The sequence below is a fragment of the Anomaloglossus baeobatrachus genome, chromosome 1 (assembly GCF_048569485.1).
Source record: "Anomaloglossus baeobatrachus isolate aAnoBae1 chromosome 1, aAnoBae1.hap1, whole genome shotgun sequence".
In the NCBI taxonomy this organism is placed as follows: domain Eukaryota; kingdom Metazoa; phylum Chordata; class Amphibia; order Anura; family Aromobatidae; genus Anomaloglossus; species Anomaloglossus baeobatrachus.
In genome coordinates, this window is record NC_134353.1 from 77,586,080 (window position 1) to 77,607,530 (window position 21,451).

At 50.8% G+C, this 21,451-nt stretch overlaps 1 protein-coding gene across 3 annotated transcripts in view; it reads left to right on the top strand.

Annotated features, from left to right (window-relative positions):
• Window positions 1-21,046, top strand: part of CRMP1 (collapsin response mediator protein 1) — a 116,758-nt gene extending 95,712 nt beyond the window's left edge. For 2 of the 3 annotated variants that reach the window (XM_075346878.1, XM_075346880.1), the window contains exons 11-15: window positions 2,881-3,051; window positions 3,247-3,426; window positions 4,638-4,766; window positions 14,067-14,235; window positions 20,163-21,046. In XM_075346878.1, coding sequence (XP_075202993.1) covers window positions 2,881-3,051; window positions 3,247-3,426; window positions 4,638-4,766; window positions 14,067-14,235; window positions 20,163-20,254 — 741 coding nt within the window. In that variant the 3' untranslated portion in view covers window positions 20,255-21,046. The remainder of the gene's footprint in view (window positions 1-2,880; window positions 3,052-3,246; window positions 3,427-4,637; window positions 4,767-14,066; window positions 14,236-20,162) is intronic. The other variant, XM_075346879.1, reaches the window with a different exon arrangement.
• Window positions 21,047-21,451: the final 405 nt, after the last annotated feature.

Sequence of the window (21,451 nt, forward strand, 5' to 3'; positions counted from 1 at the left end):
CACAGGTGAAAGGTAAATTTGGAGGAGGAAGAAATATTATGACCCGACTTGTTACCCCGATGGCTCTTATTACAGATCCACATGGGTATCAGTGAGCTGTTTACCTCCAACCATTGTGTCACATGTTAGTAAAGGCAGACAGCATGGCAGGTTCCAGATATGATACACCGGAGGCGAGGTGGCGGCTATCATATACCAGAGGCGAGGGGCTGTATGTTATATACCGGGGACATGAACCCAATGTTACACAGTGGAGATAAGGGGTAGGTTGTTATACACTGGGGACGAGTGGCCGGATGTTTTACACTGGGGGCGAGGGGCCGGTTGTTATACATTGGAGGTGAAGAGCTGGATGTGATACACTGGGGGTGAGGGGCTGGATGTGATACACTGGGGGTGAGGGGCTGGATGTTATACACTGGGGGTGAGGGGCTGGATGTTATACACTGGGGGCGAGGGGCCGGTTGTTATACACTGGAGGGGAGGGGCTGGATGTTATACACTGGGGACGAGCGGCCGGATGTTATACACTGGGGGTGAGGGGCCGGATGTTATACACTGGAGGTGAGCGGCCGGATGTTATACACTGGGAGCGAGGGGCCAGATGTTATACACTGGAGGTGAGTGGCCGGATGTTATACACTGGAGGTGAGGGGCCGGATGTTATACACTGGGGGGTGAGGGGCCGGATGTTATACACTGGGGGGTGAGGGGCCGGATGTTATACACTGGGGGGTGAGGGGCCGGATGTTATACGCTGGAGGTGAGGGGCCGGATGTTATACGCTGGAGGTGAGGGGCTGGATATTATACACTGGGGGCGAGGGGCTGGATGTTATACACTGGGGACGAGAGGCCGGATGTTATACACTGGGGACGAGGGGCCGGATGCTATACACTGGAGATGAGGGGCTGGATGTTATAAACTGGGGGCGAGGGGCCGATTGTTATACACTGGAAGTGAGGGGCTGGATGTTACACACTGGGGACGAGCGGCTGGATGTTATATGCTGGAGGTGAGGAGCTGGATGTTATACACTGGGGTCGAGGGGCCGGATGTTATACACTGGGGACGAGAGGCCGGATGTTATACACTGGGGACGAGAGGCCGGATGTTATGTCGCGGGCGGAGAGGGGTTTTCGGGAACGCCGCTTGCCTGGGGGAATCTCTGGCGCTCGGGTCCGGTGCTTCTGCTCCTCGGTGGCTCGAGCACGGGGCCGGACCCGGGGGCTCGAGCAACGCCTCCTCGCCCACGAGTGAAAAGGGGGGAGTTTTGGTGGTGGGATGTCGGTTGTGACGCCACCCACAGGGTTGTGGTGATGGTTGGCACCAGCGCTGCTGGTGATGGGGGTTCCCGGGAGCGATGGCGGGGAGCAGCTGAGGTGTTGGCCCCTCCGTGGGTAGGGGTGGTTGGTCCCGGGGCCCCGGTTGGGGGGGATGAGGTGTTTGGTTTGATGGATGTTGGTGGGTAGGGGCTAGGTGCAGGTGCCGATGCGGGGATGCAGCGCGGCAGCGGGGCAGTGATACGGTTCAGCGCTGTGTCGGATGGCACTGGTGTACTCACTCAGGTAGTCAATAACAGAGTCTCTGGTAAACCAAACGGCTGGATGGACGGGGCCTGCAGTCGGCTGCGGCGTCTTCACTCTCCCAGGACGGGTTGATGGCGGCTGTCTTTCCCTGCACCTGTGTGTAAGTGTTTGACCCCTATGGATTCCCACGGGTGGTCCGCTCCCCGGCTTGTACGTGTCGGGAGAGCCCGTTTTGCCCGCAGGCGCTGGCCCTTGGATCTCTGGCCGTTGGCGGTGGCTCTTATCCGGACGGTTTGGGCTGTTGCCTTCTGACGGGACTTGGGTGGGAATGAACCCCTGAGGTCCAGACCGCAATCAGAGAATTTGACCTTTACGGCGGATTCCGAGCCTAGTTGGGGTCTGAGTACCCTGCCTTGGTGCTTATCTTCAATCCGCTCCCCGGTTCAGTACCGGCGGGCCACCGCCCGACCCCGGTCCTACGGTTCCGCAGACGTCCACTAACTCCTGCAGACGGCCACCACCGTCTGCCGACCTTGCTGATGGTGCCTGGGCTCCAACCCAGACACACACAGTCACTACCTCACTCCTCAACTCCAAAACTCAATTGCTCACTCCAACTCTCTACTTTTTCCCGCCTCCAGGCCTGTGAACTCCTCGGTGGGTGGGTCCAACCGCCTGGCTCCGCCCCACCTGGTGTGGACATCAGACCCTGGAGGGGGGCAACAAGGGTTTTTGTTTGACGGATGTTCCCTACCAGGGGAGGTTGTGTGTGTGTGTGTGATGTTATTCTGTGACCCCTGGGGTCCAGGGCGTCACACTATACACTGGGGACGAGGGGCCGGATGTTATACACTGGGAGCGAGGGGCCGGATGTTATACATCGGGGGGCGAGGGGCCGGATGTTTTACATTGGGGGCGGATTTTATATGCGGGTTGCAATGGGGCCAGATGTTATACACTGGGGGCAAGGGTCCTGATGTTATACACTGGGGGCGAGGGGTCAGATGTTATACACCGGGGGGGTGAGGGGCTGGATGGTGTACACCGGGGCAAGGAGCCAGATGTTATACACCGAGGACAATGGGGCAGAAAATTTTACCCTGGCGCCAGGGGCTGAATGATATATACTGGGGACTGGATGTTATGGACTGTTGGGCAATAGTACTGAATGAGAAACCTGTATTTAGTGACTAGGGTGTGTATCCCAATACTTTTGTGTATTTGTGCCCCACTGGCTCTACACCACTACGGTACGTCTGACAATATAGCGGCTCTTTACATGTCATCTGCTATTCCTCGTCACAGTAATGTAATGTCAATTATGCAATCATATTCCTTCTTCTTGTCACAGGCCAACGGTAAGATGGACGAGAACCAGTTTGTCGCAGTCACTAGTACAAACGCTGCTAAAATATTCAACCTCTATCCAAGGAAAGGGAGAATTGCCGTCGGCTCCGATGCTGATGTGGTTATTTGGGATCCTGACAAGATGAAAACAATTTCAGCAAAAAGTCACAAATCTGTAAGTTTAAGGTTATGTGATGGTAACTACAGTGGGTGCAGAGGGGGGCGGCCTTCTATGCCCTTGTCCATATGGAGGTCCGACACCTCCTCTGCTACAAGGAAGCCAGGAGAAGAAACGGGGTCTCAGTGTAATATGTAATAATGATCATAGATGAATAAATGGGATAAGTGTATTTTTTATTGTCATTGACAGGCGGTAGAATACAACATCTTTGAAGGAATGGAGTGCCATGGGGCCCCGCTCATTGTCATCAGCCAGGGAAAGATTGTGTTTGAAGATGGAAACCTACATGTCAACCAAGGAATGGGACGGTTTATTCCCCGGAAACCATTCCCAGAATATATTTATCAGCGCATCAAGACAAGAAACAAGGTATGTCCATCATATCCTCAGCACCTTTATGTATGGTGACAGCATTAATTTCTAGAGTAAATCTGACTTGGACTGACTTCTAACGCTTTCTGTCCCCGGGATAACCACAAGAGCATCAACCTTGCCTCCTAATGGAAGGACACAAGCTGTGTGACCACCTACATTTACAACCACTACATATATTAATATTATTTGTTATAATTAAGGTGTTGTCCACCTTACATACATGCATTTAGGGCTAAAAATCCTTTTTAGGAGCGCCATCAATACCCAGCTGCTAATGAACAATTTGCAGTCATCCTTGGCTCCTATCTCCTCTCTCTTCTGTGCAGACTCTGCAGTGTCACATTATAATAAGACATTGCAGAGTGCCCTGGATGAAGCTGCACCAGCTACATGCAGAATAAAAACACACAGGCAGCGGCAGCCCTGGCACACGCTTCAAACACGTTTCCTACAGCGCTGCTCGAGGTGTGCTGAGAGTCTGTGGAGAAAATCCTTTTCAGCTGGAGACTTCATCCACTATAAGTTCATGCTCAAAACCTACAACTCTGCTCTCCATCTGGCTAAACAAGTATACTTTACCAATCTCATCACTTCACTAGTTAACAATCCTAAACGACTCTTTGAAACCTTCCACTCCCTCCTGAGCCCTAAAGCACAGACCCCGGTCACCAACCTAAGCTCTGACGATCTGGCCACTTTCTTCTTACAAAAGATCAACGACATCCGCAAAGATATCTTTGAAAAATCCCCTTGGAGCCTGGATCCCCTCCTCTTCTGTACCTCAAGCTCACTATCAATATTCGAGCCTGTCACAGAAGAAGAAGTGACGCGTTTCCTTGCCTCTTCCCGCCCAACAACGTGCACCAGTGACCCTCTTCCCTCACATCTCCTTCAGGCTCTCTCCCCAGCTGTCACTAAATGTCTAACCAAAATGTTTAACCTCTCTTTTTCATCAGGTATCTTTCCTTCATCATTTAAACATAACATCATAACCCCTCTACTTAAAAAAACCTTCCCTCAATCAGAACTGTGCCGCTAACTACAGACCATATGTGAAAAGTAAAAACCGGTCTTTTGAGCGCTAGTAATAGATCTATTAGTCTTTAGTTTTCTTGGAATTAAGAGAGCTTTATTTGTGACAAAATAATAAAATAAAGCTCTTGTTTTCACAACGCGTTTCAGCAAGATCCACTTGCTATCCTCAGGTGTCATTAGTCATCTCTCCAGGTCCACCCAGCCTAACATCAGATAACGCCAGCCGAGACAGCCCCTCATTCCCCAGAGGATTTACACATCCATCACCGAGGTTGTGCGAGGGCGCACAACCTGACAAGGTGAGTAGTTCTGTTAAACAAACATAAATCTCCTATCTCACGGGTGCTTCTCATATGCGCTATCATATATTTTACAGTGGCTAACTACAGACCAGTCTCTAACCTTCCCTTTATCTCTAAGCTCCTGGAATGCTTGGTCCACTCTCAGCTATTCCGCTATTTATCTGAAAACTCACTTTCTTTGTCGCTCCATTGGGAGACCCAGACAATTGGGTGTATAGCTACTGCCTCCGGAGGACACACAAAGTATTACACTTAAAAGTGTAAAGCCCCTCCCCTCTGCTATACACCCTCCCGTGCATCACGGGCTCCTCAGTTTTTAAGCTTTGTGCGAAGGAGGCACACCTGCAAGCATAGCTCCACAACTTAGTCAGCAGCAGCTGCTGACTATTTCGGATGGAAGAAAAGTGGGCCCATATAGGGCCCCCAGCATGCTCCCTTCTCACCCCACTCTGGTCGGGTGTTGTTAAGGTTGAGGTACCCATTGCGGGTACGGAGGCTGGAGCCCACATGCTGTTTTTCCTTCCCCATCCCTGCAGGGCTCTGGATGAAGTGGGATCCATAATCGGTCTCTAGACACTGGGACCGTGCTCCCTCCGCAGCCCCTGGGAATCTGCTGGACAGGAGCTGAGTATCGTCAGGGACATGGCCCTGCTACTGCGAGGTACTCTGTATCCCCTTGGGGACGGCGCATGGCGCGCTTGTGTCGTACACGCTGCAGCACTGCTGGGCGTGTTAGTGCGCCGGGACCGCGCTTGTGGCCGGCTGCGCTTACACTCTAGTCTCCGGCTTCTGCCTAGTAACGCATATTCCGGGGGCTCTGTGTCCCCGTTGGGACGGCGCATAAAGCACCTTGGGCACAGACGCTGCAGCGTCTGCGGCGTGCGTGTGGGTCCGGGACTACCGCGCCGACCGTGCACTGCTGGTCGGCCGCGATTTCAACTTTAATCCCCTGTTTTTTGCGGCCTAGTATGGGATTCTCCCGCCCTCAGACCTGCCAGTCAGGAAAAAGGGCGGGACGGTCGGTGTGACGCCGACAGTGAGGGCTGTAGTACATTGAGCTGTCCTCCGCCCCCCTCACTACCCACGCTGAGGCACCAGATTCCCGCACTTTTGTGTGAACACGCCCATGCCTCCCTCCTCCTCAGAGAACGCCGTCGGCCATGTTTTTTCAACATTCTGGCTGCAGCTGAGGGAGATCCGGGTCAGAGAATCTGAGGGCTACCCTGCCGGAGACGGAGTATCGTCAGGGACTCCCTGCAGCTACAGGTACTCTGTGTCCCCGTTGGCACGGTGCCTGAAGCACCTTGGCCTCAGACGCAGCTGCGATTGCGGTGGGCATTCTTTGTCCGGGACTACCGCGCCGACCATGCATGTTTGCCGGCCGCGGTTTTACTTGAATCCCCGGCTTTTGCGGCCTAGTGGGTTAACACTCCCGCCCCTGAGCCTGCCAGTCAGGGAGAGGGGCGGGAGGGTCCGTGGGTTGCCGACAGTGAGGGCTGGAGCACACCTCGCTGTCCTCCGCCCCCCCGCACTGATCCCTATAGACCACCGGATTCCTGCAGACACCTGCATCATAACGTAGGGAGGGCTGGAGCATACGTTGCTATCCTCCTTCCCCCTCACTGAGCACTGGGCAGTTTTTCAAAGGTGGTCTTCCTAGGGCGTTGTCACCCCCTGGGTGCCGCAGTGTATATATATATATATATATATATATATGTGTCTATCTATATGATTTCACTGTTCGGCAGCATTATTGTTTTTGGCTGTATACCCTCACTGATTACTCTGCGGACGACAGGCTGTTGTCTGCTCTTAAAGAGTAAGGGTGCCAAAACACTGGCTTATTTTAACCTCTTGTGCGCCTATATTACAGGCACTGCACAGATAACAGCTTCGCCGGCGTTCCCGGTCCAAGCGGCAGGGACAGAGTTACAGCTTGCTAAGAAACTCTCTGGGTCATTTTCCCTATCCATGTCTCAGGCTATGGACAAGTGGTCGGCTAAGAGACTAGGAGTTTGCAGTCCAGACCGGTCCCTTAAACAGGCCCCGGGCACTGCGAGATCGCCCCAGGCCTCTGTCGGTCTGCGACGAAGCGTGTTCCTGGGGTGGCCTCTAGTTATGACGTGGGGTACTCCGGCACGAACGCAGTCCCAGTCCGGCTAAGCAGCCTTGCTTGGAATCTTCCCCGACTTCTTCAAGGGTTTCAGCTTGAGGACCCTCTAGAGGATGGGGCCGAGGTCGCAACCCAGGACTCTGTCCGGACGTGGCTCTAAACGTCTTATGACAGTGGCGGACGGGTCCACGCTCAAAATTGCCACAGACAGATAGAACTCCTAATGAGATCCATCTATGAAGCTATCGGCGCGTCCTTTGCTCCGGCATTCGCAGCCGTATGGGCACTCCAAGCTATCTCAGCTGGTCAGGCGCAAATTGACGCACTCACACGTACGTCTGCGCCGCAGGTGGCGTCCATAACCTCTCAAACGTCGGCATTTGCGTCCTACGCTATTAATGCTGTCCTGGACTCTGCGAGCCGTACGGCGGTTGCAGCCGACAATTCGGTGGCAATACGCAGGGCCTTGTGGCTACGGGAATGGAAGGCAGATTCGGCTTCCAAAAAGTGCTTAACTGGTTTGCCATTTTCTGGCGACCGCTTGTTTGGTGAGAGATTGGATGAAATCATCAAACAATCCAAGGGAAAGGAAACATCCTTACCCCAGGCCAAACCAAAAACACCCCAACAGAGGAGGGGACAGTCGAGGTTTCGGTCCTTTCGGGGTACGGGCAGGTCCCAATTCTCCTCGTCCAAAAGGCCTCAGAAGGATCAGAGGAACTCCGACACATGGCGGTCTAAATCACGCCCTAAAAAGACCGCCGGAGGTGCCGCTACTAAGGCGGCTTCCTCATGACTTACGGCCTCCTCACACCGCATCCTCGGTCGGTGGCAGGCTCTCCCGCCTTGCGACACCTGGCTGCCACAAGTAAAAGACCGTTGGGTGGGAGACATTTTGTCTCACGGTTACAGGATAGAGTTCAGCTCTCGTCCTCCGACTCGATCCTTCAGAACATCTCCGCCTCCCGAGCGAGCCGAGGCTCTTCTGCAGGCGGTGGGCATTCTGAAAGCAGAAGGAGTGGTGGTCCCGGTTCCTCTTCAGCAACAGGGTAACGGTTTCTACTCCAACCTGTTTGTGGTTCCAAAGAAGGACGGGTCCTTCCGTCCTGTTTTGGACCTAAAACTGCTCAACAAACACGTAAGGACCAGGCGGTTCCGGATGGACTCCCTCCGCTCCGTCATCGCCTCAATGTCCCAAGGAGATTTCCTAGCATCGATTGATATCAAGGATGCTTATCGCCACGTACCATTTGCTCCAGAGCATCAGCGCTTCTTGCGCTTCGCCATAAAAGACGAACACCTTCAGTTCGCGGCACTGCCGTTCGGCCTGGCGACAGCCCCAAGAGTTTTCACCAAGGTCATGGCTACAGTAGTTGCGGTGATACCTTACTTAGACGATCTGCTGGTCAAGGCACCCTCTCAAGAGGCATGCCAACACAGCCTCAACGTTACTCTGGAGATTCTCCAGAGTTTCGGGTGGATCATCAATTTTCCAAAGTCAAATCTGACACCGGTCCAATCGCTGACATTTCTTGGCATGGAGTTTCATACTCTTCCAGCGATAGTGAAGCTTCCGCTGGACAAACAGCGTTCACTACAGACAGGGGTGCAATCTCTCCTTCAAGGTCGGTCGCACCCCTTGAGGCGCCTCATACACTTCCTGGGGAAGATGGTGGCAGCAATGGAAGCAGTCCCTTTCGCGCAGTTTCACCTGCGTCCACTTCAATGGGACATCCTACGCAAGTGGGACAGGATGCCGACGTCCCTAGACAGGGACGTCTCCCTCTCTCAGGCAACCAAAGCTTCCCTTCGGGGGTGGCTTCTTCCCACCTCATTATCGAAGGGAAAATCCTTCCTACCCCCATCCTGGGCGGTGGTCACAACGGACGCGAGTCTGTCAGGGTGGGGAGCAGTTTTTCTCCACCACAGGGCTCAGGGTACGTGGACTCAGCAAGAGTCCTCACTTCAGATCAATGTTCTGGAGATCAGGGCAGTGTATCTTGCCCTAAAAGCGTTCCAGCAGTGGCTGGAAGGCAAGCAGATCCGAATTCAGTCGGACAACTCCACAGCGGTGGCTTACATCAACCACCAAGGTGGGACACGCAGTCGGCAAGCCTTCCAGGAAGTCCGGCGGATTCTGCTGTGGGTGGAAACCACAGCATCCACCATATCCGCAGTTCACATCCCGGGCGTAGAAAACTGGGAAGCAGACTTTCTCAGTCGCCAGGGCATGGACGCAGGGGAATGGTCCCTTCACCCGGACGTGTTTCAGGAGATCTGTTGCCGCTGGGGGATACCGGACGTCGACCTAATGGCGTCACGGCACAACAACAAGGTCCCAACATTCATGGCTCGATCTCAAGATCACAGAGCTCTGGCGGCAGACGCCTTAGTTCAGGATTGGTCGCAGTTTCGGCTTCCTTATGTGTTTCCTCCTCTGGCACTTTTGCCCAGAGTGTTACGCAAGATCAGGGCCGACTGCCGCCGCGCCATCCTCGTCGCTCCAGACTGGCCGAGGAGGTCGTGGTACCCGGATCTGTGGCATCTCACGGTCGGCCAACCGTGGGCACTGCCAGACCGACCAGATCTGCTGTCTCAAAGGCCGTTTTTTCTATCTGAATTCTGCGGCCCTCAACCTGACTGTGTGGCCATTGAGTCCTGGATCCTAGCGTCTTCAGGATTTTCTCAAGAGGTCATTGCCACTATGAGACAGGCTAGGAAAACAACGTCCGCCAAGATCAACCACAGGACGTGGAAAATATTCCTGTCGTGGTGCTCTGCTCAGGGGTTTTTCTCCCTGGCCATTTGCTTGGCCCACTTTTCTGTCCTTCTTCAATCCGGATTGGAAAAGGGTTTGTCGTGAGGGATATTTCGCTCACATGTCTTTCGCAGAAAGTGGTTTTTTCTAGTAGCAGTCACCTCACTTCGGAGAGTGTCTGAGTTGGCAGCGTTATCATGCAAAGCTCCTTTCCTGGTGTTTCACCATGACAAGGTGGTTCCGCGTCCGGTTCCGGAATTCCTCCCTAAGGTGGTATTCCCTTTTCATCTCAATCAGGACATCTCCTTACCCTCGTTGTGTCCTCATCCAGTTCACCGAGGTGAAAAGGATTTGTTCTTGTTAGGTCTGGTGAGAGCACTCAGACTCTACATTTCTCGTATGGCGCCCCTGCGCCGCTCGGATGCGATCTTTGTCCTTGTCGCTGGCCAGCGTAAAGGGTCGCAGGCTTTCAAGTCAACTTGGCTCAGTGGATCAAGGAACCAATTCTTGAAGCCTACCGTTCTGCTGGGCTTCCGGTCCCTTCAGGCTGGAGGCCCATTCCGCCAGAGCCATGGGTGCGTCCTGGGCATTGCTGCACCAGGCTACGGCTCGGCAGGTGTGTCAGGCGACTACCTGGTCGAGTCTGCACACTTTCTCGAATCACTATCAGGTGCATGCCGATGATTCGGCAGATGCCAGCCTAGGTAGGCGACTCCTGCAGGCGGCAGTTGCCCACCTGTGGGAGGGGGTCGTTTTTCGGCTCTTTTTATCGAGGTATTCTTTTACCCACCCAGGGATTGCTTTTGGACATCCCAATTGTCTGGGTCTCCCAATGGAGCGACAAAGAAGAAGGGAATTTTGTTTACTTACCGTAAATTCCTTTTCTTCTAGCTCCAATTGGGAGACCCAGCACCCGCCCCTGTTCCCTTCGGGCTGTTGTTCTTTTGTGTACACATGTTGTTCATGTTGAATTGTTCTTTTGGTTCATGGTTTCAGTTCTCCGAACATCCTTCGGATTGAATTTACCTTAGACCAATTTATAAGTTTCCTCCTTCCTGCTTTTGCACCAAAACTGAGGAGCCCGTGATGCACGGGAGGGTGTATAGCAGAGGGGAGGGGCTTTACACTTTTAAGTGTAATACTTTGTGTGTCCTCCGGAGGCAGTAGCTATACACCCAATTGTCTGGGTCTCCCAATTGGAGCTAGAAGAAAAGGAATTTACGGTAAGTAAACAAAATTCCCTTCTCTTGATCCCTCTCAATCTGGTGTCCGCTCTTTACACTCCACCGAAACGGCCCTCACCAAACTCTCTAATGATCTATTAACAGCAAAATCTAAAGGCCACTATTCCCTATTGTTTCTCTTGGATCTCTCAGCTGCTTTTGACACTGTGGATCACCAACTTCTCCTCACCATGCTCCGCTCTATTGGCCTCAAGGACACCGCTCTCGCCTGGTTCTCCTCCTATCTCTCCGACCGCTCCTTCACTGTTTCCTTTGCTGGCTCTTACTCCACTCCTCTCCCCCTCACTTTCGGGGTTCCTCAAGGCTCAGTCTTGGTTCCCCTCCTCTTCTCTCTATACACCGCCCCTATTGGACAAACCATGAGCAGATTCGGTTTCCAATACCACTTCTATGCTGATGACACCCAATTATATACATCATCTCCAATCATCACACCTGCTTTGTTACAAAATACCAGAGATTGTCTGTCAAAGCATGTCCTCCCTCTATCTGAAGCTGAATCTCTCCAAAACTGAGTTTCTTGTGTTTCCCCCCTCTACCAACCAACCTACACCCGACATCTCAATTACCTTCGATGATTTAATCATTATTCCCAAGCAGCATGCTCGCTGTCTTGGGGTCATATTTGACTCAGAACTCTCCTTCATTCCCCATATACACTCACTTGCACACGTCACCTACATCTCAAAATCATCTCCAGAATCCGACCATTTCTTACTTTTGAAACTACAAAAACCCTTACTGTCGCTCTTATTCATTCCCGCCTGGATTACTGCAACTCTTTATTGATTGGTCTCCCTCGGACCAAACTCTCCCCTCTCCAATCCATCTTGAATGCAGCTGCCAGGGTCATATTCCTGTCCAACCGCTTCACCGATGCCTCCACCTTGTGCCAGTCACTACACTGGCTACCTATCGGCTACAGAATACAATAGAAACTCATATCCCTCACCCACAAAGCTCTCCACAGCTCTGCACCACCATATATCTCATCCCTCATCTCTGTCTATCATCCTACCCGCCCCCTTCGTTCCGCAAATGATCTTAGACTAACCTCCTCCATAATATGAACCTCACACCTCCGTCTCCAAGACTTTTCTTGTGCCTCGCCAGTTTTCTGGAATGCACTACCCCAAAGAATGCGACTAATATCCAGCCCCCAAGTTTTTAAGCATACATTAAAAACACTTCTCTTCAGACAAGCTTATCATAATAACTTACTAACCTAACTCTCCCCCGTTCCACCTTCTAAATGCCACTCGTAACCTTCTCTCTCCTATTTCTGTCCTCACATCCTACATACAACCAAAAGCACATAAGGGCACCCAAAAGGTTACTGTCTAAAGACCAGATCATTAATCTTTATATGTAACCAATAAACTAGCATAACGATGGCCGGCCAGATCTACAAGTGTGCTTCACCTGTTGTGTCCCCCTTCTTCCCCATAGATTGTAAGCTTTCGAGCAGGGCCCTCATTCCTACTGTAGCTGTTGAATTATGTACTGTTTTGTATTTATCTATACAACCCCCCCACCGGATTGTAAAGTGCTGCGGAATATGTTGGCGCTATATAAATAAACTTTATTTTTATTATTATTATTATTTTTGGTTTTCTTGGAAAATTTGTGCTTACCTTTATTTCCCTGCACATTTTGTCTGTGGTCAGCAATCAGCTGGGAGGAGTGTAAAAAAACTAAAAGATTAGAGAGTTAAAAGCTCTATTAGACCGTTACACTGACAGATTATCAGTTAGCTCATTCTTAGCTCAGCCATAGAAAGTGCAACACACATGCTATAAAAGGAAAATGGTGCAAAATCTAATATATAAAGCTAAGTGTATGTATGTCCGCCAAAGGAATCCGCACCGTCACATTTACAATCACAAAATTTTGTACAGCCACTTCATTTGACTCAGGGAACGTCATAGACGATGTTTTGAGGGGAAAATTTAACCCCGCACTTTACAGTTATTCGTCAAAAAATCTGCTTACATTAAAGTCAATGGAGATGAGAGCTACAGGTTATTAATAGGAGCTGTGTTTAGTTGCTATAGGCAACGAAGGACATTCTTAGTATAATATGCTTATGTGTGAGGTAATATGATATCAGTGGAGAGACGGACAGAGACTGACAGGGAACGAGACTGACAGGGAACGAGACTGACAGGGAACGAGACTGTCAGGGAACGAGACTGTCAAGGAACGAGACTGAAAGGGAACGAGACTGTCAGGGAACGAGACTGTCAGGGAACGAGACTGTCAGGGAACGAGACTGACAGGGAACGAGACTGTCAGGGAACGAGACTGTCAGCGAACGAGACTGTCAGCGAACGAGACTGTCAGCGAACGAGACTGTCAGCGAACGAGACTGTCAGGGAACGAGACTGACAGAGAGAGAAAGATATAGAGACAGACAAGGAGAGACAGAGGTAGAAACAGAAAGCGAGACAGACAGACAAGGAAAGACAGAGGGAGAAACAGAGAGACAGCGACAGAAAGAGACAGAGACAGAAAGAGACATGGGCAGAAAGACAAGAGACAGACAGACAGAAACTACTGACCGAGACAGACAGAGAGAGACAGACAGAGAGACAGACAGACATACAGGGACAGACAGTCAGAGACACAAACAGTCAAAGAGAGCAAGACAGACAGAGAGGGAGAGTGGAGAGAGACACACTTAGTTACTATCTCGGGCAATGCTGGGTATTACAGCTAGTGTATGATAAAACTTAAATATGAAAATGATTTTTTACAAACATACATGCAATTAAGAAAAAAAATGTACCCAAGGGCGGATGACACCTTATACAGTATATTCATTAATCACTTTTTTCTACATATACTATATGTAAGTAGCTGTTATTTCCTCAACACTGATAGTATTTGAATACTATATGGCGATATTGATCCAGGCTTGGTAGGGCACAGCTACTTGGCACCCAAAGAATATTTTTTCAGTGGATTGTATTGTATAGCATTTTTATTTATGCAGTTGTATGGGAGTATTATTTAGGCACCGAATTTCCATAAAGTTGACCTCACACCACATCATATGAGGTAAAAAGAAACCGAACATTTACATCATCCCACGCATCCTGGGATCTGACGGCTGCACTATTGTTAATTATATTTGGTTTCGGGTGTATCTATTATTATTATAATTAGCGCATATATTATAGGTGAGCGGATTGCAAGCCGTGTCCCGCGGGATGTATGATGGACCAGTTTATGAAGTTCCAGCTAATCCAAAGTATATAACCCCCGCCCCATCAGCTAAATCATCACCCTCCAAACCCCAGCCTCCACCACCAATCAGGAATCTTCATCAGTCAAACTTCAGTTTATCAGGTAAAACTATTGTCATAATCATGAATTGTGCTGTTTTTTGTTTTATTATACTTGATGATCACAATATATTTAACCCCTTCTTGCTCATTGACATACTATTAGCAGATGTGGAGCTGCGCCCATACCTTTCATGGCAGGGCAGGTCCGACACTTGCATCTAACTGCCAGGAGACCAAGAGACATTGTGTGACGGGGTATGCGGCAGAGCAGTATGGGACACCAGGCCAAGGAACAATCCAAAGGGCTTTATTGGAACCACAAAGATAAAGCACCAAACAAATATAAATCCTTAAAGTCTGCAAGGAGTCCACAACAAAACAAAAGATCCAGGGGCACCTTCCGGTATTCCAATGCCAGGGAAAATATGGCAATGGTCCTTATATGAGTTTCTTGAGTCCAAAAGGGTGAACAACAAAACGCAATCCCACGTGGCCACTGATCTCCAGTCTGTGACAGTTCATACACAGGCTCTAGGATCCAGCCTAAGCAATAGATCCTAGTCCTTCTCCAGCCGGGATCCAACTAACTGAACGTAACTGACTCTTCTGCCCACCTAAGGGGGGCATTAATTAGTCTCATTGTTCTTCTCTCCTGGGATCAGCCCCTTAGGTGGGCAGAAGAGTCCAACTCCGCCTGGACACTTGATACATGAATGGACTTTAAGGTACCGTCACACTAAGCGATGCTCCAGCAATCCCACCAGCAACCTGACCTGGCAGGGATCGCTGGAGCGTCGCTACACGGGTTGCTGGTGAGCTGTCACACAGGCAGATCTCACCAGCAACCAGTGACCAGCCCCCAGCCAGCAGCGACGCGTGGAAGCGATGCTGCGCTTGATAACTAAGGTAAATATCGGGTAACCAACCCGATATTTACCTTGGTTACCAGCGCACACCGCTTAGCGCTGGCTCCCTGCACTCCTAGCCAGAGTAGACATCGGGTTAATTACCCAATGTGTAGTCTGGCTATGTGAGCAGGGAGCCGGCACTAACAGCGTGAGAGCGGCGGACGCTGGTAACCAAGGTAAATATCGGGTAACCAAGGAAAGGGCTCCTTGGTTACCCAATATTTACATTGGTTACCAGCGTCCTCAGAAGCCGGCTCCCTGCTCACTGCACATTCAGTGGTTGCTCTCTCACTGTCACACACAGCGATGTGTGCTTCATAGCGGGAGAGCAGCAACTAAAAAATGGTCCAGAACATTCAGCAACAACCAGCGACCTCACAGCAGGGGCCAGGTTGATGCTGGATGTCACACACAACAACATCGCTAGCAACATCGCTGTTACGTCACAAAAGTCGTGCCTCAGCAGCGATGTTGCTAGCGATGTTGCTTAGTGTGATGGTACCTTTAAGCTGGTGTCACACTAAGCGACAGCGACAACGACATCGCTGTTACGTCACCATTTTCTGTGACGTAACAGCGACCTTGTAAGTCGCTGTTATGATCGCTGCTTAGCTGTCAAACACAGCAGAAGCAGCGATCATAACGTCGCTGTGCTACATGTGCAGAGAGCAGGGAGCCGCGCTTAGCGCTGGCTCCTTGCTCTCCTAGGTACAGTACACATCGGGTTAATTAACCCGATGTGTGCTGCAGCTACATGTCACAGTGCAGAGAGCAGGGAGCCGCGCGCACTGCTTAGCGCTGGCTCCTTGCTCTCCTTGCTACAGTATACATCGGGTTAATTACCCGATGCATACTGCAGCCACATGTCACAGTGCAGGAGCCGGCGCTGGCAGCAAGAGGGGAGGCTTGTAACGAAGGTAAATATCGGGTAACCAGGGAAAGTCCTTCCCTTAGTTACCCAATGTTTACGCTGGTTACAGCTTACCGCAGCTGCTAGACGCCGGCTCTTGCTCCCTCTGCTCGCTTCATTTCGTCGCTCTCTCGCTGTCACACACAGCGATGTGTGTGTCACAGCGGGAGAGTGACGACCAAAAAATGAAGCTGGACATTCAGCAACGACCGGCGACCTCACAGCAGGGGCCAGGTCGTTGCTGGATGTCACACACAGCGACAGCGACGGGACGTCGCTGCAACGTCACAGAAAATGGTGACGTAGCAGCGACGTCGTTGTCGTCGTCGTTATGTGTGACACCAGCTTTAGACTCCTGGCTCTGTCTTGTTTACCAAGCTGTAGATTGGAGAAGTCCCATGCTGAGAAGAACAAACAATCCCCCACCAGTAGTACATACAGGACAGTCAAGGTGAGACAGACTATTACAACATGAGCACAGGCGGGGGAGGGACACTCTGTTACACATTGCTGTGATGTACAAATTTTCCTGACTTCAGCTGAGTGCACAGCTGGTGTTGGGACATAGTTCTGACCTTCTAGGACAGCAGGACGTCTTCCCCAATGCAGGACTGTCCCACTTGATCTGTGATGTTTGTAAACTATGGTATATAGTAAAAAGCACGGTCTCCTATGTGTAATGAGGAGGCAAGGATGGTACAGGGGCTCCTTGTCTGACTCTAAGGGGTGCTTCACACACAGCGAGCTCACTGCCGAGATCGCTGCTGAGTCACGCTTTTTGTGACGCAGCAGTGACCTCATTAGCGATCTCGCTGTGTGTGACACTGAGCAGCGATCTGGCCCCTGCTGCGAGATCGCTGCTCGTTACACACAGCCCTGGTTCGTTTTCTTCAAAGGCGCTCTCCCGCTGTGACACACAGATCGCTGTGTGTGACAGCGAGAGAGCGACAAATGAAGCGAGCAGGGAGCAGGAGCCGGCGTCTGACAGCTGAGGTAAGCTGTAACCAAGATAAACATCGGGTAACCAAGGTGGTTACCCGATATTTACCTTAGTTACCAGCCTCCGCAGCTCTCACGCTGCCTGTGCTGCCGGCTCCGGCTCTCTGCACATGTAGCTGCTGTACACATCGGGTTAATTAACCCGATGTGTACAGCAGCTAGGAGAGCAAGGAGCCAGCGCTAAGCAGTGTGCGCGGCTCCCTGCTCTCTGCACATGTAGCTGCATTACACATCGAGTTAATTAACCCGATGTGTACTGTAGCTAGGAGAGCAAGGAGCCAGCGCTCAGTGTGCGCGGCTCCCTGCTCCCTGCACACACAGCTAAGCGGTGTGCGCTGGTAACTAATGTAAACATCGGGTAACCATACCCGATGTTTACCTTAGTTACCAGTCTCCGCAGCTTCCAGACGGCGGCTCCATGCAAGCGCAGCGTCGCTTGCACGTCGCTGCTGGCTGGGGGCTGTTCACTGGTCGCTGGTGAGATCTGCCTGTTTGACAGCTCACCAGCGACCATGTAGCGATGCAGCAGCGATCCTGACCAGGTCAGATCGCTGGTCGGATCGCTGCTGCATCGCTAAGTGTGAAGGTACCCTTAGTCTAGGGTCCCTGTGCTGTCCCTTATCTCGACGATAGACTTAAAGGTAGTCAGGGTCGACCCTCCAATGTGGCCCTGGAATAGTATAAACTGTACACTAGCGTTAATTCAAATTTATTTTGACGTCTTATTCCACCGGTCTATGACTATGGTGAGAGTACCGCCTCTTACCTCCTGGCATCCGCAAATATTTTTTATGATTAGCAAGCCTGGCGCAATGTCATTGTAGCAGCTTGATGCACATGTGGTGTCATGCCAGGTTACCTAATCATAAGAAGAGCCACGGATGCCATTAGGTAAGAGGCTTTCCTGTTCAGTGCAGTAATCACAGACCGGCTGTCACAATGTGACTGTAGGATAGCAAGGGACAGGAGGTTCCTATACTGTCCGTCACGCTAGGGAACCCTAGGCTATCTGTAACATCCAGATTACCGCTGAAGCCGTGCCTTACTATTTTCCTGACCAGAGCTAATCTGCAATCCATCCCTTCACAGGAAAGAAGGTGCAATAATACAATGTAACTGCAGAATAGCGAGGGACAGGGGGCCCTATACTATCCCTGACCTCCAGATTACCCCTGAAGGTGGAGACGCCAGAGTCCCGTGACTTAGGGGTGCTTCACACACAGCGAGCTCGCTGCCGAGATCGCTGCTGAGTCACGCTTTTTGTGACGCAGCAGTGACCTCATTAGCGATCTCGCTGTGTGTGACAATGAGCAGCGATCTGGGCCCTGCTGCGAGATCGCTGCTCGTTACACACAGCCCTGGTTCGTTTTCTTCAAAGCCGCTCTCCCGCTGTGACACACAGATCGCTGTGTGTGACAGCGAGAGAGCGACAAATGAAGCGAGCAGGGAGCAGGAGCCGGCGTCTGACAGCTGAGGTAAGCTTGTAACCAAGATAAACATCGGGTAACCAAGGTGGTTACCCGATATTTACCTTAGTTACCAGCCTCTGCAGCTCTCACGCTGCCTGTGCTGCCGGCTCCGGCTCTCTGCACATGTAGCTGCTGTACACATCGGGTTAATTAACCCGATGTGTACTGTAGCTAGGAGAGCAAGGAGCCAGCGCTAAGCAGTGTGCGCGGCTCCCTGCTCTCTGCACATGTAGCTGCATTACACATCGGGTTAATTAACCCGATGTGTACAGCAGCTAGGAGAGCAAGGAGCCAGCGCTCAGTGTGCGCGGCTCCCTGCTCTCTGCACACAGCGCTGGTAACTAATGTAAACATCGGGTAACCATACCCGATGTTTACCTTAGTTACCAGTCTCCGCAGCTTCCAGTCGGCGGCTCCGTGCAAGCGCAGCGTCGCTTGCACGTCGCTGCTGGCTGGGGGCTGTTCAGTGGTCGCTGGTGAGATCTGCCTGTTTGACAGCTCACCAGCGACCATGTAGCGATGCAGCAGCGATCCTGACCAGGTCAGATCGCTGGTCGGATCGCTGCTGCATCGCTAAGTGTGAAGGTACCCTAACTATTCTAATGATAAGATCTAATCTGTTACTCCCCACTTCCTTCGAGAATAAAGAGGCAGGAGTGTCATGGAAACACTGATTAAGACAGACAGGGGAAAACCAAATCTCAAACACACTACAAACTCACAGGAACAAACAGTAAGAAACCAAGGAGAAAAGCAAGAGAATTAGGGTAGCAACAAAAGGACAAGGATTAATACCACAACCGCTCACAGCAATGAAGTACTACAACCACCAGTGAGTCTGGATCACAACACCTCACCAGACCAGTATAGAGAAGCTATAGCTGGCATTAAAGGGAGATTTTAGACAGCATATATACAGCATATATAGGAGGGGAGAGAATGTGACTAACTACCCTACAGTATATGATCAAAGGAGACTAACAAGAAGCCAAGCAGAGATTAAAGGCCGCTTTACACGCTGCGATCTCCTAGCGAGATCACTAGCGTGCCTACCCGCCCCCATCGGTTGTGTGTCACGGGCAAATCGCTGCCCGTGGCGCAGAACATCGCTTGGACCCATCACACTACTTACCTGCCTAGTGACGCCGCTGTGATCGGCGAACCGCCTCTTTTCTAAGGGGGCGGTTCATTCGGCGTCACAGTGATGTCACTAAGTGGTCGCCCAATAAAGCAAAGGGGCGGAGATGAGCGGGACGAACATCCCGCCCACCTCCTTCCTTCCTCATTGCCGGCGGCCGCAGGTAAGGTGAGGTTCCTTGTTCCTGCGGTGTCACACATAGCGATGTGTGCTGCCACAGGAATGACGAACAACATCGTACCTGCAGCAGCAACGATATTTGGGAATAGGGGAGCATGTCAACGATGCACGATTTTGCGACCTTTTTCGATCGCACGTAGGTGTCACATGCAACGACATCGCTAACGAGGCCGGATGTGCCTCACGAATTCCGTGACCCCCAATGACATTGCTTTAGTGCTTTTACTCTTGCTAGCCTGCCTATGAACTACAAGTCTGTGGGTCGACGCTCGATTCGGTTTGTAAAAACCTCCGTGGACTGGAAAATGTGAATATGTTCTTACCAACTCTACAGTATACAATACGTAATAAAAATATGTCTTTATTATCTCTTCGAACAATCAGGTGCACAAATTGATGATAGTAACCCTCGCCGCACAGGACACCGCATCGTTAACCCACCAGGAGGTCGCTCAAACATCACAAGCCTCGGCTGAATATTCGGAGCGGAGAAAGCTGATAAAGAAGATTATCACCAGAACATTATTCAATTCTATGTCAGTGTTATTGAGCCCACAATGTTTTTGCTACTAATGAAAAATAATAATAATAATGATTAAAAAAAAATGGTCTGTTTTGTATAGAAAAAGATGGTCATAGTGTGGTCAAGTGCTCGGAATGACTCTCCTCACCTTAAAGCATGGAACACACCCATTACTGTATTAGACTAGAGACATCGGCTTTGTCTTGTAGCTATCTGGTTGTCACTCTCCACCATTTGGTTGTATGTTGTGCATGGTTTTGCATTATTTATTTTGAAGATGTAGCCTGTGAGTTTAATACATGCCAACCGTCATCTAGACACAATGCCAAGAACGACTTTGCCACCGATAACTAAGAAATGTGAACAATTTTATGTATGCGGTAGATAACTCTATGTATCATGTTTAACTTATTTTTTAGTCTTTTTATTGTAAGTATAACACAGCAGGAGATATCATCCATGTAAAAAAAAATATCCGACTAACTGTACAGTTCTGTATGTTTAACCACTGGGAATACTCGCACATACAGCTTTCTTTAAGCCATGCAACACGGACTCCTTTCGCATGGGATTTTGATACTGTCAGTCCAATGTAGCTGCCTAATTTTTACAGTTTTGTACAAAGGGTTTTTTTTTCTGTTTGTATTTCACATTGCATTTTTACTTAACAGTTGCGTATGATGTTCTAGATGTGATTCTATTACAGAATTCAAAGCGTATGAAATAAATAATGAGGAACATTGCAAATGGATCGCACTTTCCTGTCGTCTTTTCCTTGGAGGAGTCTTAGGGGTACTTTGCACGCTGCGACATCGCTAGCTGATTGTAGCGATGCAGAGCGCGATAGTCCCCGCCCCCGTCGCAGATGCGATATCTTGTGATAGCTGCCGTAGCGAACATTATCGCTACAGCAGCTTCACACGCACTTACCTGCCCTGCGACGTCGCTCTGGCCGGCGACCCGCCTCCTTCCTAAGGGGGCGGGTTTTGCGACGTCACACAGCAGGTGGCCAATAGAAGCGGAGGGGCGGAGATGACGTAAACATCCCGCCCACCTCCTTCCTTCCTCATTGCAGGCGGGACGCAGGTAAGGAGATCTTCCTCGCTCCTGCGGCTTCACACACAGCGATGTGTGCTGCCGCAGGAATGAG